Raw genomic sequence first — 14,641 nt, 5'->3', positions numbered from 1 at the left:
CATCGCCCAACGGCTCCCCTCCCTGGTCCGCCCCTCCGTGAGCTCGTGTGAGAGGCATAGCTCGCCGCCCGCTCTCGTTCACCTGTAAACGCTGCGTTCTCTCTCCACCAATCCCACGCTCTGAACGGGGGTCAGGGGTCGGAGGGCGAATGACGCTACCCTCACACCGTGCGAGTCCCTGCGGCGATAGACGGAGCGGGTACCTGTGGACGCACCGACCCCCCCCCCCCCCCCCCCCCCCCACGCTACGAGCGCACACACCTGCACACAGCACCACGCGCTTCACTCACTCGTAAGACCACTCGAGGCTGCGCTGGGTTATTAATGGTTTATTCTCCGCGACTACGCTTTACTGTTGGGTCGGTATCGATTGGCGTGGCAGGCCTACGTTATCGTCCCTGGGTCTGTACCCGATCTATCGGAGGGATATGTTCTAGGCGGCTCTAGACTCTCTAGTCTCTTTCCCAATACCCCCTTTCCACTTACGATTAGGTGCCCACGGCGGTCCGCTGATCCCGTCCTTGCTGCGTACCTCGATGCGTCGCACGGACGTCCGGGTCGCTGGGCTGGAGAGCGTCTCGTGGCCTGATTCTGGAACAAGAGAGCGATCTACCCGTTTTCGCCCCCCTTTTATCGTCCCTACATCAAAGAGATGCCGCCCCGCCTGTTGTTGTGCCCTCCCAGTTTTTCTTTAACAATAGGCGTGCGCCAGTCAGGGCGCGTGCGGCGGTTCTGGGGCACCTTTGCTATGCTAATAAGATGCGCTGCGTGTTGCGGCGCTTATTCTAATTATGCTCCTCCATAACAATGCTTATGCGCAGCGCTTATTCTAATTATGCTCCTCCATCACAATGCTTATGCGCGGCGCGTATTCAAATTAGTCCTATACTTATGCCCCTCTGCCTGCCCCATCGATACATGCGTGCGTGGGGTGCGTTTCAACCGCGGGGGCCGAGTGGCCCCTCGCCGCGACCATGCAATCTTAATGCCGGTCACAGCGCCGCGGTGCGAATCAGCATCGGGGGAGGTCGTCCAATTCCCTGGCCGCAGGAAACCGTGAAGATTATCCCGGTAAGGGCTTCTCGGGTGAAAACCGGTCAGCCAGGTGACCTCCCCTCGGAGCTCTATGGGGGGGGGGGGGGGGGAAATGCGTGCGGGTGTGTTTACGTGAGGTGAGGGGGAAGCGGGGCTGGCTCCGTCGCTTGGTGGTGGTGAGGTCGTAGATGGGGCGCCCGCCGAGCGGCTTCGTGGCGGCGGCATCACACCTCCACAAATCTGGCTGTTGCCTGATGAAGCTATTTGTAATTACTGGCAAATTGGCATGTTCTGTTTAAGTCACAACCCTTACTAGTTGGCTTTGTCGGATGGCATAATTATATATTCACGTGATCTAACCCAAAAAAAACTCACGGATTTGTGTATGTTTATGTTGTGTTTTTTTAAGTGAAGACAAGTTTTGAAATTTATATATTTTTTCCACCGGGCAAAGTTGGGTACTTCCTCCTAGTGAGTTCTATAGTTTTGCATCAAACTAGGACCCACGTATTGTGAAATAGAAATGGTAGTTGCTGATACACATCTATCTGGGAAGCGTTGAAACCTGGCTGCTTATGAGAGACTAGAAACCCGTTAAGACTAGAGGTTCGTGTAAAAATATGTTTTTGTTTTTGGAGAGATAGATAAATAACAAGCTCACATCTGGTCAAGAATGTGAAAATATGACCGATTTCATAATAGCCTCGGTTTCACTGGATTTTAATTTCTGTAGAAAATCATGAATAAAATCAGTAAGTATATTCCCAGAACGTTTACTGAGGACTGTGTGTGTGTAATGTGGGGAGCGGTAGTGCAGTGGGTACCGTGCTGGACTATGAACCTAGAGACCCGAGTTTGGTCAACACCAGTGACGATTATCTGAACCGGTTCTCGGCTTTTCTTAGGTCAACTCGGCCTCAAATGAGTACCTAGTGTGATGTGTAAGCATTGCCACTTGGTAGACAAAAATGCACCGGTCTTCACTGATACGTTAATTGTTTGTACTCTGTAATGGCTGACACCCCTGCCTGGCCTCATGACTTAGAGACCCTTAACTCGTAACTTCTTGGTCACGTGACCAAACTCAACACCATCATATCAGGAAGTTCCTGTGTAAACACACCCCCATATCTGCCGTGGGGCAGAACACTCCCTGTCTGGTATCTAGGAGATACCACTATTTATAAACAAATGTCATAAACAAATGTGCAACAAACTTCAATGGGTTAACTTATTTGTCCATATCTTTGCGAGCGAAAAGTAGCACTGTCTCACCTATAGGCCTAACGAAAGTTCTTGCGACACCTTGCTTCGCTACCATAACCTCAAGCTTTCAAGCTTCCCCATCGGCACTGGTAATCGTCTTGAGGATGCGGCCCATTGGCCACTCATTCCGTTTGACTTGGTTGTCCTTCAGTAGGACGAGGTTACCTTTTTGGATGTCTGGTCTGCTCGACTGCCACTTGCTGCGCACTTGAAGTGTCGCAAGGTACTTGTTTTTCCAGTGATGCCAGAACATGTAGATGAAGCTCTGCACTTGTCTCCATTGGCGTCTGTAGAGGCCTGCTGTGCTGACCTCCTCGGTGGGTGCTCTGAGCATGTCTTCTGGGTAAGAAGTGTAGCAGGAGTCAAGATGAATGGTGACTGGGTCAGTTGAGATGGGAATCAGTGGTTTTAATTATAGCTGAGACCTCGGCCACGAGAGTGGTCAAGACCTCGTGAGATAACTTGTGGACCCGACATCACACAGCATGGAGACAAGAATGCGTCGAGCATTCCCGACTATGCGTTCCCAGGCTCCTCCCATATGCGAAGAGTGAGGAGGATTGAAGATTCACGTGCAGCCTTGGTCACAAATGTATTTGCCTACAGAATCATATTTAACATTTTCCGTATTGATCTTAAGCTCTTTACATGCTCCAGTGAAATTGGTTCCACAATCAGAACGGAGTTGCTTGGCTGGCCCTCTGATGGCAAAGAATCGCCGGAGTGCGTTTATAAAGCTTGAAGAGTCTATGGACTCGATGACTTCGATATGCACTGCTCATGTACTCATATAGGTTCACAGCACTGCCCAACATTTGCTGTTCGCGAGCCCTCCTCTAGAACCTACTAGCAGGTTCCCGGGCTTCCCTCACGTGTCCCCTCTGTAACCTTTCCCCTACATCCCTCTCTCTGGTTTGTCACGTGACCTGCTGTCAGCCAGGGCTGCTGCAACTGCAGATCCCCTTCTCTGCCAACAAACAGCGCTATGCTACGTAGTGACCAATTCTATGTCACTACACTTGATTTTGCGCCAGGCTGTATAACAATAGCCCTGTGTGTCCTGACTTTTGCCTCCCCCTGTATAATAGCTATGTATTCCTTGAATTTTCTCACACACTGTATAACAATAACCCGATGTCTCCTGACATTGGACCAACCTTTTTTAAAAATAACTGTGTGTGTTCTGACTTGTTGGCCACACTGTATAATAACCATATGTGTCTTGACTTCTGGTCTACCTTGTCAAAGAATAACCTTCTGTGTCCTGAATTTTGGACCACCCTGTATAACAACACCCCAATGTTACTTTATTTTTGGGCCACCCTTTATAATAACCCTATGTGTCCTGACTTTTGAGCCATCCTGAATAATAACCTTATGTGCCATGACATTTTGACCAACCTGTAGCATAATAACGTTATGAGTATTGACTTTGGGGCCACCCTGTATAATAATCCTGTGTGTCCTTACATTTGGACCACCCTGTATACAAATCCTGTGTTCTGACTTTTAGGCCACGCTGTATAACGACTCTCGTGTGTCCTCACTTTTGGGCCACCCTGTAAAATAACCCTATGTGTCCTGACTTTTTGGCCACCTTGTATAACAACTCCCTTATGTGTTCTAACTTTTTGGCAGCCCTGTAGAACAATAACCCTATGTCTTCTGACTTTTGGGCCACCCTATTGTTATAACCCTGGGTGTCCTGACGTTTTGGCCACCTTGTATAACAATAACTCTACATCCTAACTTTTAAGCCAACTTGTATAACAACAACTCTATGTTTCAAAACTTTTGGGCCACCCTGTATAACAATAACCATATGTCTCCTGCCTTTTGGGCCACCCTGTATAACCACGTGTGTCCTGACTTTTGGGCCACTCTGTATAATAGTTATATTTGTGTCCTGAATGTTGGGCCACCTTGTAGAATAACCCTATGTGTCCGAGCTTTTGGGCAAACCTATATAACAATAATCCTGTGCCCTGATGTTTTGGCCACCTTTTATAACAATAACCCTGTGTCCTAACTTTTGTGCCAATCCGTGTAACAATAACCTTGTGTCCTGACTTTTGTGCCACCCTGTATAATAACCTTATGTGACCTCACTATTGGGCCACCCTGTACAATAATTGTACGTTTCCTGACCTTTGGGCCAACATGTATAACAGTAACATATGTGTCCTGACTTTTGGGCCACACTGTCTAATAATAACCCTATGTGTTTTGACTTATGGGCTACCCTGTAAAACAATTACCCTCTGTATCCTGACTTTTGAGCCACCCTGTATAACATTCACCCTATATCTCCTGACTTTTGGGCAACCCAGTATAATAACCCTGTGTCCTGACGTTTGGGCCACCCTATAAACAGTAACGTATGTGTCCTGACTTTAAACCACCCTTTATAACATTAACCCTATGTCTCCTGAATTTTGGCCCACCCAGTATATTAATCCTATGTGTTTTGACTTTTGGGCCACCCTGTATAATAATAACGCTATGTGTCCTGACTTTGGGCCACCCTATAAAATAACAGTATATGTCCTGACTTTTGGGCCAATATGTATTACACTAAACCATGTGTCCTGACTTTGGGCCACCCAATATAATAAAAACCTAATGTGTCTGACTTTTGGGCCACCCTGTATAATAACCATGTATATCCTGAATTTTGGGCCACCCAGTATAATAACCGTATGTGTCCTGACTTTTCGGCCCCCCTGTATAATAGCTATGTGTGCCTTGAGTTTTGCCACACCCTGTATAATAATAACCCTGTCTCCTGACTTTTGGGCCACCCTATATAACAATATCCGTGTGCACAATCCCATTTGGTTCTTCTCCCTCCTTGTACACCTCCACTGGAATAAACTTCTCTTTTACATTAAACAGCACTGCCCATAGACTCAACTCTGCTGATAGGGTTAGCACTGCCCATAGACGCAACGCTGCCCATAGATTCAACACTGCCCATAGACGCAACGCTGCCCATAGATTCAACACTGCCCATAGATTCAACACTGCCCATAGATTCAACACTGCCCATAGACTCACACTGCCCATAGACTCAAGACTGCCCATATACTTAATACTGTGAAGGGAGTACTCTCTGACCTGAAATTCTTCATCGGAGATGACCAAATCCCAACAGTGTCTGAGCAGCCGGTAAAAAGCCTTGGAAGGTGGTATGATGCAAGCCTGAAGGACAAAGACCAGGTGCAACAGCTGCGCAAAGACATCAGTAGTAGCCTTCAGTCCATCGACAACACCCAGCTACCTGGAAAGTTAAAGGCCTGTTGTCTGCAGTTTGGTCTCCTACCCCGGGTGTTGTGGCCCCTAGCAGTGTATGAGGTTCCAATCTCAACAGTGGAGAAGATGGAAAAAGGAGTCACAGGCTACTTAAAGAAGTGGCTCGGAGTTCCACGATGCCTTACCACCATAGGCCTCTATGGAGATGGTGTCCTCAAGCTGCCCCTCACCAGTCTAACAGAGGAATTCAAGTGTGCAAAAACCAGGCTCCAGATGACACTGAATGAATCTCGAGACTCAGTGGTGAGCAACAACGCGCCGACCTTGGCAACTGGGCGCAAATAGAGGCCAGGAAAAGCAGTCCAGGAGGCAAGAGCAGCTCTCAGACATGCTGACATTGTGGGTCATGTTCAACAAGGGAGAGGAGGCCTTGGGCTAACTAGCCGTGCTTCTTGGAGTAAGGCCACAGCACCAGAGCGGCGGAAGATGGTAGTGCAGGAAGTACGCCATCAGGAGGAGGCTGCAAGGTGGGCCAAGGCAGTCTCTCTTGCCAAACAGGGACAGTGGACTCGATGGGACAGTGTGGAGAAGAGGAAGATCAGCTGGAAGGATCTGTGGGCCATGGAAGCGAGGCGGTTGAGCTTTTCCATCAGAGCAACATATGACGTCCTTCCAACACCAGTTAATCTTCACCAATGGTATGGTGAAGATCCGGACTGTGCCCTCTGTTCCATGCCAGCCAACCTCAGGCACATTCTCACAGGGTGTAAAACAAGCCTCACCCAAGGACGCTACACTTGGCGTCACAACCAAGTCCTTAAAAACCTTGCGTCCGCCCTGGAGGACAAGTGAGCTGCCACCAACTCCCTATCACCCCCAGCAGCATCACACCCCTTACGGACGACCTTTGTCCGCGAAGGGGCTAAACCACCGAAGAGCGGCTCTACACCATTAGGGCGAGACCAGCTGCGCTTGGCCCGCGACTGGAAAATGCTAGCTGACATTGGCCGGCAACTTGTGTTTCCTCCGGAGATCGCAACCACCACCCTAAGACCTGACATGGTGCTCTGGTCCCGTTCGCTCAAGAAGGTCTTCATCATCGAGCTCACAGTACCCTGGGAGGACTCAGTAGATGAGGCTTATGAGCGAAAACATCTGCGCTATGCCGATCTAGCTGCCGAAGCACGGCATCATGGCTGGAACACAGAAGTCCGACCAGTGGAGGTGGGCTGCAGAGGTTTTGTGGCAACATCTACAACCAGACTGCTTAGAGACCTGGGAATTAAGGGCCAGAGCCAGCGTTCGGCAATCAGAGCTGTATCGGAAGCGGCAGAAGGCAGCAGTCAGTGGCTGTGGATGAAGAGGAAAGACCCCAGCTGGGCCCCGAAGTGAGAGGGCCAGGAGGTATGCGGTCAACAATGCTTGACTCAGGGAGGAGGACGCCCCTACCATGCATAGTCCCATGGGATGTTGGCTATCAACAACAAGGCAACTCCTATGACTAATTGGGAATGGGACGCAAGCGTAGGATTGATCACCCTGTCGCTGGCCGCCTTTGGTGAGGGTGTATAGTATGAAAGGCCGAAACACTCTAGGAACCAAAGGTACACTACTGACGATGCGCTCCCTAAATTTCACCAGGCTCACTGTTCATGAACTCTTGGAAGTGCTTGCACAAAGGATAGTAACATCTCATCCTGTGTTCTTGGAATCTGTCCATAGACTCAACACTACCCACATATTCAACGCTTCCCATACACTCCAACGCTGCCAGTAGACTCAACACTGCCCATAGATTCAATACTGCCCATAGAGGATGTGGAGCTGAGTGGACTTGCCCATGACTGGTAACAGTAGTGTCAAAATCGACCTCTGTGGAAGAGGTTCGTGAAGAACACTACTGGGCAGTTGGAGGCAGTCGCCCTCCAGCAACAACGGAAGGAAGAGCGACGCTCACAACGAGCGGAGCACTGGGTGGCTAAAGCACAGACAGTTGGCACAGTAGGGGGCACAAGGTGGTGCATCGGCCAGTCATCTCAATCAGTCAACCCATGACACCTGGGTATGCACGCGGGCGTTTGATATTTCACGTGGCCTTAGCCTGGAACAAGTGCCATTTAGTGACGAATTGCGGTTGTTGTTGTTGGTGCTGATACTGATGATGGTGTTGATGATTATGGTGGTGTTGATGACGATGGTGGTGGTGATGACGATAGTGCTGATGATGATCGTGTTGATGATTATTAAAGTGGTGTTGCTGATGGTGGTGCTGATGATGGGATTCATGATGATGGTGCTGCTGATGATGGTGTTGATAATGATAGTGCTGATAATGATAGTGCTGATAATGATAGTGCTGAAGCTGATGGTGGTGCTTATGATTATAATGATGGTGCCGATTATGTTGATGCTTATGATGGTAGTGGTATCACACAGTGTACACTAACACGCAATAATGTTCACGTTCTTGTTGTTGTAGCTGAGATTACCCACCCAAGGGATAACTGTGCAACAGAGGAAGAAATGTAAAAGGAATCTAAATCAACTTATACTCTAATACCATTCCTCACCGTGCTCGCTCTCGCACTTTACCACTCCACGTGAAGTCATCGTCGCGAGACGCTAGGGGGTGTGTACCCCGCTAGTGACATCACGTCACCAGTAAAATCATAATTTGGGCAAAGCCACGCGCAATCACTCCATATGAGGGCCTGCTTCATAACATTTTCCATGAAATCTGTTGCGAGTTCATTGTGTCCTGTTCAGCAGCCATGGCCAATCACTCAACGTCAGGGCCTGACTCATTAACATAATTTTTTCAGTCGGTGGGGTAAGCTAGGTATGACGTCATGTCATCTCCCCGCCGCGCGGTTCATCGTGACGTCACGAGATCCCGGAAAGCTGCTCGCCACTCAACTGAGATCCGAGGTGAGAAGTTCAAATCGTGGTGGTCGTGGTTTTTGTTTAATTAGGTGCAGCCTCGCGTCTTCTATTGTTCTCCTCGGGATATTAATTGAGTATAGCAGCGAGTAATGGCATCGATGTCCAGGTTGGAACGTTACAAAGTGTGGCCTAGCCATGCTGGCCTTGCCTCCTGCCATCGCCTGATTGTATTTGCTTTAATTTTGTTCATTTTAATTTGTCCTCACCTGGCTGACTACTTTAAAACCATTTTTTTTTAGATTTCTCATATTTTGAGCTATATATATTTCAGAAGCGACCTGCCCACAACGAAGTGGCTTATCGTGTGGAAATTTACAGCAGCCAAATGCTCTAAACTCATGTTTCTAAATTTGGAGGGGTAAAGCGGAGTTCAAATCCACGCAACCACGCAGAAAGAGAGACACGCAAACTCCAAATAAACACGCGACACAGACAATCAGATGCACGTCGCACATTTTTCGGATAGTCCAATGGTTTAATAACAGGTCAAATAAAGAGCAACTCTACGGAAAAAATCGCCTTGTAAATAGATATATCGTGGTAAATACAGACTTTTTCGATTTAAAGCTTTCGTGACTGCAGGGATTCATCTACTTGGTTTTCGGTAAAGTCATATATATGCTCCAAGCTCGTGTGCTGTTTCATTCAGACGCTGTCGCCTCGACAGACCTGGTTTTCACCTGAGGACAACTGCTTGCGTTGTGGCCGAAACGTCGTGAGAATTATTTTATGTTTTATTTTTATTATTTTATTACTTCCCTTCTACGTGACTTTACCGAAAGAACCAAGAAGATAAATACAGACTTGATGTTTGTGGTAAAATATACCATAAGAATGTGTGGTTAATGCAGTCCTAATTTTGCCTTGGAATAGGTATCTGTTTGAAAATTGGACTATGTACTTTATTAATTTCTATACATTTTTGTGTGAATTGGTTACCTTTAATCTAATTTGCACTCCTATCGTTTTTTGTATGTCATTTGAACTTCGTTCACACCGTACGTAACCAACCATGTTTGTTTTTGTAACTTTCTGACCCGTCCCAACTGGAGTCGATCCCTAGATCGGCAAAGCCTCATATGAGCGCCTTGTGCAGTGTGTAAACATCGCCACTGGGGAAACAAAAGCGGTCGGGTGTGGTGCTGGCCATACACCCACTCTTGAACTTATTGTTAAGGCTATATTGGGGGTCTTTGTTGCGGGTAACTGTGTGTATGTGTGTGCATTGGAATATGCTCATGTGTGTTAATATATTTTATTTGACTGCGAGTGTAAGTTAACACTTAACCTTGTTTTTTTATTTGCATTTTTAGCCTCTTAAGTATTACTGGTTTTGTAGAGCGTGTTTTGGGAGTGTGTTAACGTGCTGGGTAGCTAGCACACGGGTTTCTGTATTTTAACGTGTGTTTGTGTATATGTATTTGTTGCTTTGGCTATGCCTTAAATATTCCAGGAAGTAAGCACACTCTGTCAGTGGTTGGCTAGTGCAATATCTTGTGACAAAGTGTGAACCCAGAATATTGTGATTGGTGACATTTGCACGGCTTGGGCAACCCAGAGTCTAAGAGCAGTTTTAGTGCCGGGCATAATGGACTTCCATAGGAAGGTGCTGAGGGAGGGTGGTGATTTTACACAGGTTCCAGTACAGAACATTATTACAACAACATGGACTGAACAAGGATCTCTGCTGGATTGGACGAAGATCTAACGTAATAGAGGTTTTTTGCTCAGTGCAGAAGGGTGGTCAACACATCTACACCTCTATATATGGAACGAAACAGTAAGACTTCTCCACAAATCTGGCTGTCGCCTGATGAAGCTAGTTGTAATTACTGGCGAAACGTCGTACTCCGTTTGTAAATGTTGTGGCTTGGCTCTCCAACACCGGTGTGCTGTACTAGTGATGAATTGGCATGTTCTGTTTACGTGAAAACCCTTACTAGTTGGCTGTTTCTGGTGGTGGCGTGTTTTAACGACATATTTACGCGATCTAACCCAAAAACCTCTTATGGATGATATTTGTCACGAAAGCCTACGTGTTAAACTGAAGATCTATCGTTCGACCACACTGATTGCCAGATAATAAATATTCAGCTTGCTAGACCTGCAGACAAGAAGCTTGCAAAGCCCCATTGTGGTTTCAGGCCAGGGCAGTTCTGCGCAAATGTCATACAGTGGACCCTTGAATATCACGGGTTTATTTTTTGCGGTTTCGACTTAGCACGGGCAACCTCTTAGCATTCCAATTTACACTTGAGTGGGTAATACTGTTCTGGGAAGGAGGGCGGGGTGGGTGAGGAACGCGAAGAAATCGGTGGCACCTCAACCTTTGCCATGCAAGCATTTAGCCTTAACAGACTGTTAGGGCAAGTGCTGTTCGCAAGTAGCACCTATAAAGGTCGGCACGGCACACAAAGGGGATAGGTTACCAGCACCATTCCCGGCCGCCTTTTTCTCACCAGTGGCGATGTTTACACATCACACCAGGTACTTATTTGAGGTTGAGTCGACCTGGGAAGGCCCAGGGCCACTTTAGATATTTGTCATGGTTTTGGGCGTGAGCGGAAATTGAACTCGGGTCACTGGGTTCATAGCGCAGCACGCGAAGCACGACCACTCCCCACTCACGCACACACACATCATCATCATTGTAAGTAGAGTTTTTCTTCAGTATTTATAATCCTATTTATTGTCTTGTAATGTTTTTTCTATCGAGTTTCTACTTATTTATTTCAATTGTGATGCATGTTTTTGGTTGCCGTTTACCTAACCCTATTGTTTAGGTAAGGCTTAAGTATTTAATATTGCCATTTTGGCTTTCTCGGCACGTTCCAAGAAAGTAACCCTTGCGATATTCAAAGGTCTCCTGTATTTTATGTTCATCTGCTACAGCACAGGTGTATAGATTTTTTCTTCCAGAAACTAGATCCCTGCTTCATTGATGTAATCAAGGCCTCAGTACCTTGAAGAGGCTTAGGGTTTTGGTTTTTCCTTGTTTTTGATATCCCTGCCCCTCTGCTCACATTCGTTAAGGATTTTTGTGATTTTGGGCAGGTCCGGCAAATGCTGCTTGACAAGGATTCGGAGCCGTTTCCTGTTCAAGTTGGCGTGTGACAGGAATTCCTTCTAGCCACATACATTACGGTAAGTCCCCGGGTAGCGGAAAACCCGACTTACGGAAGTCCAACCTTTTGGAAATGTTCCCATAAATCGTGTAAAAAAAATCAACATGCGGAAATGTTTGCCTTAGTTATTTAAGCACAAGTAGTCCAGCGCGGTGAGGTTGTGGATGAATTCTAGATTGGAAGCTTTCGTGACTGCAAGGATTCATATTCTTAGGTTTTTTCGGTAAAGTCACGTAGGTGAATACCGCTGAGTGAGGCATAAGGCAGGCAGGATCTTCCGCACTCTCACTCTCAGCCATGCTGTTACATTGTTACCGTGCGTATAATGTTCCCGCCACATCGTCTCGTCACGTTCAGTGTTGTATGTGTTGGATTATGAAATTTTGATAAAAATAATAAAAATTAATAAGTTTCCGAAAAATGCGCAAATCGCATTAATTATGTTAAAGTGTGTGATTATATGCATAAATTATGATAGTGTGTGTAATTATATGCATAAATTATGATAATCACGGAGATAATCGTAGTAATTTATGCGGATGCTTGCGATTATGTTAATGTGAGCAGTTATGATAATTAGGCTTAGTTTCGTTTATCCAGAGTTGTATCAATCAGGATAACACGATTATCATTGATTAACATTTACTGATTATCCTAGTGTGTTTATGTTATGTTAGGTCTCCAGTTTCATATCTCATCACAGGATAAAGTTCTTAGGAATAAGACAGTTTTGCATGGACTTGGAAAGAAGCACTCGAACAGTTGGTGTTAAGCAATTTTAATTCTAACAAACATGTAACCTCTACCTTTCCACCAAACATCTCATTAGTTCCCCCATGTATCGATCATAATCGGCGACTGGCCGAGTTTGAAAACAAGCATGACACAATATTCATATGGCGGCAATAAAAACACTTATTGTACCCCGAAAGCGAAGCATACTTCAATTGATTCGTTGGCAAGATTATATCTGTTAACGGAATGTTTGAGACAATGGTGGGTGAGGGCGTGTGTGTTGGTGGGAGAGAGAATCTGGCTCTGTTTTAATTAATTCTTCGGCGAGACTCTTATGACAAAGAAACCAGTTTGACAAGATATTCTCTGGGTGCTTCCTTGAGTCTGTGTGTGGGGAAGTGATACGACCGACCCGGATGATTCCTCTGTCCGTGCGGGTTGCAGCCGAGAATTTCTCCGCTGCGAGGTGAGCGGCGGCGCTTGGCGGCGCTCGTTCGGAAGCCTTTGACTCTCTTTCTCCACTGCTCGATTGCTTTTGCACGATGCTCGCCATCGTGTTGCGCGATGATTCCGTCTTCGCTGCTGGACGTCTTGTGGTTCTCACTGGGTGTTGGTGTGTGTATCAAACACACTGCGCATTCGTTAGCTCTTTCTCTCTCTTGGTGGCAGCCCCCGGCTTCTCCATTGCTGCACGATTGTTGAGTCGGCACGATGCTCGCCGTCGCTCTGGACGTCTTGTCTGTTCTCACTGGTTGTTGGTCGGTGTGTGTTTAAACACACGGCGCATTCGATGGCGCAGTCCTCCTCCTCACAGCCGTTCGATCAGGCTTTCTCCACTGCTTCGCGCTCTCTGTTTTGCTCACTTGGCGATTTCCGCCCTTCCAGCGGGTTGTTCGCTGGTCGTCACTCTGACGATGAGCGATGCTTCGTTCGTTGCAGGGTGGACGTTGGGTGTCTTTGTTGGCTCGGGAGTGATAGCTGGAATCTCCATCAGCTTCACTCGCAGCTCGGCGAATCAGGGTAGCGATTCTTCCTAGGTGGTGCAGACCTCAGCTTTCGTTGCACGTCGCTACCCCGCGAACATCGTCATTTCGGATGACGGAAGAGCTTCCTCGTTGTCAGCGTTGAGATGAGAGGGGCCCCGGAGATCTCTGGTGGGGCCGTAGCCCTGAAGATCTCTGGTGGGGCCGTAGCCCTGAAGATCTCTGGTGGGGTCGTAGCCCTGAAGATCTCTGGTGGGGCCGTAGCCCTGAAGATCTCTGGTGGGGCCGTAGCCCTGAAGATCTGAGTTGAATGGATTTTTCCTCGGCTTATATCGGGAAAATCCACTCAGTTTTTCCGAGTTGTTCAAAGGCTGTGTCATATAACTTTTTCTCTTTGTTCGTGTGCGTTGTGTGCGTGTCCGTCCGTGTGTGTCGTGTGTGTGTTTATGGGAGCTTTAAAGACCAGCTGTGTAATCATTCTGAAAGGAGGGGTGGGGTTTCCTTGCGACAGCGACACCTAAGTTATCCATTAACCAGACCGACGATTCGCGTTCGCACCGAGTTATAAATCATAATCCATGTCTTTGATTATGAATAATATTTGTCGCGAAAACCTACACGTTAAGCGAGCTTGATGATCCCCTCCCTCGCTCTGGGCGTTATATCTTCTGTCTCACACAGCTCAAGTTGTTCTTTGTTTGGAATTTGAAATGCGACCCATTTATCGCTCAGTTTCATTGTGACTTGATCTTCCCATGGGAAATGTTATCTGCTTGCGTGCGAGAATCCTGCTGTCCGTGCTGCGGGGAGACAAAGACGGCTGTGCTTTGTCGTCGGAACACCCTGCGCGTGTGTTTATTTATTAATTTCCTTTCTCGAGTTGTCGCCCGCGCACTACGATCTTTATGGGGCCATTTCCTGGCATTGTGCCTGCTCCGTGGTCGTTCCTCTCGGGAAGACAAAGACGGCTGTGAGCTGCTCGCTTCTCATGGAGTGTTGCGTGTTGGTTAATTCTGAGAGACTTCTCCGCCCTTAACTCTCCTAGGAGATCCACTTTAATTTCGTACTTATTATTTGACTTCTTGTGATTATTTAATCTGATATCCCGGGCTAGGGAATTTGTTTTATGTTTTGGAGCGACCCTGATGCCATAATTATTCTTTGATGCTTCAGCCCGGCCGTGTAGAAATTATTTAAAGGTAAATAATGTCAGTATTTAATTAACAAATGATGGATCGTGACCCTGGTGCAGACTGTAGTCTGGTTTCCAATTGGAGTGAGGATAGATAATGTTTGCTTAAT

General features: G+C 47.1%; 1 protein-coding gene across 3 annotated transcripts in view; it reads left to right on the top strand.

Annotated features, from left to right (window-relative positions):
- Positions 1-14,641, top strand: part of LOC144737436 (uncharacterized) — a 57,984-nt gene that overhangs the window by 21,712 nt on the left and 21,631 nt on the right. The window contains exons 1-2 of one of the 3 annotated variants that reach the window (XM_078620136.1): positions 1,185-8,481; positions 11,551-11,640. Coding sequence is in view for 1 of the 3 variants with exons in the window: in XM_078620135.1 (XP_078476261.1) it covers positions 8,403-8,481 (79 nt within the window). In the remaining 2 variants the exon portion in view is untranslated. Of the gene's footprint in view, positions 1-1,181; positions 8,482-11,550; positions 11,641-14,641 lie in introns of those variants that run through there. The other 2 variants (XM_078620137.1, XM_078620135.1) reach the window with 2 other exon arrangements.

This window comes from Lampetra planeri, chromosome 69, assembly GCF_965212315.1.
Source record: "Lampetra planeri chromosome 69, kcLamPlan1.2.h2, whole genome shotgun sequence".
In the NCBI taxonomy this organism is placed as follows: Eukaryota; Metazoa; Chordata; class Hyperoartia; order Petromyzontiformes; family Petromyzontidae; genus Lampetra; species Lampetra planeri.
The sequence above is the reverse complement of the archived record's forward strand: the minus strand, read 5'-3'. Positions and strand labels throughout refer to the sequence as shown.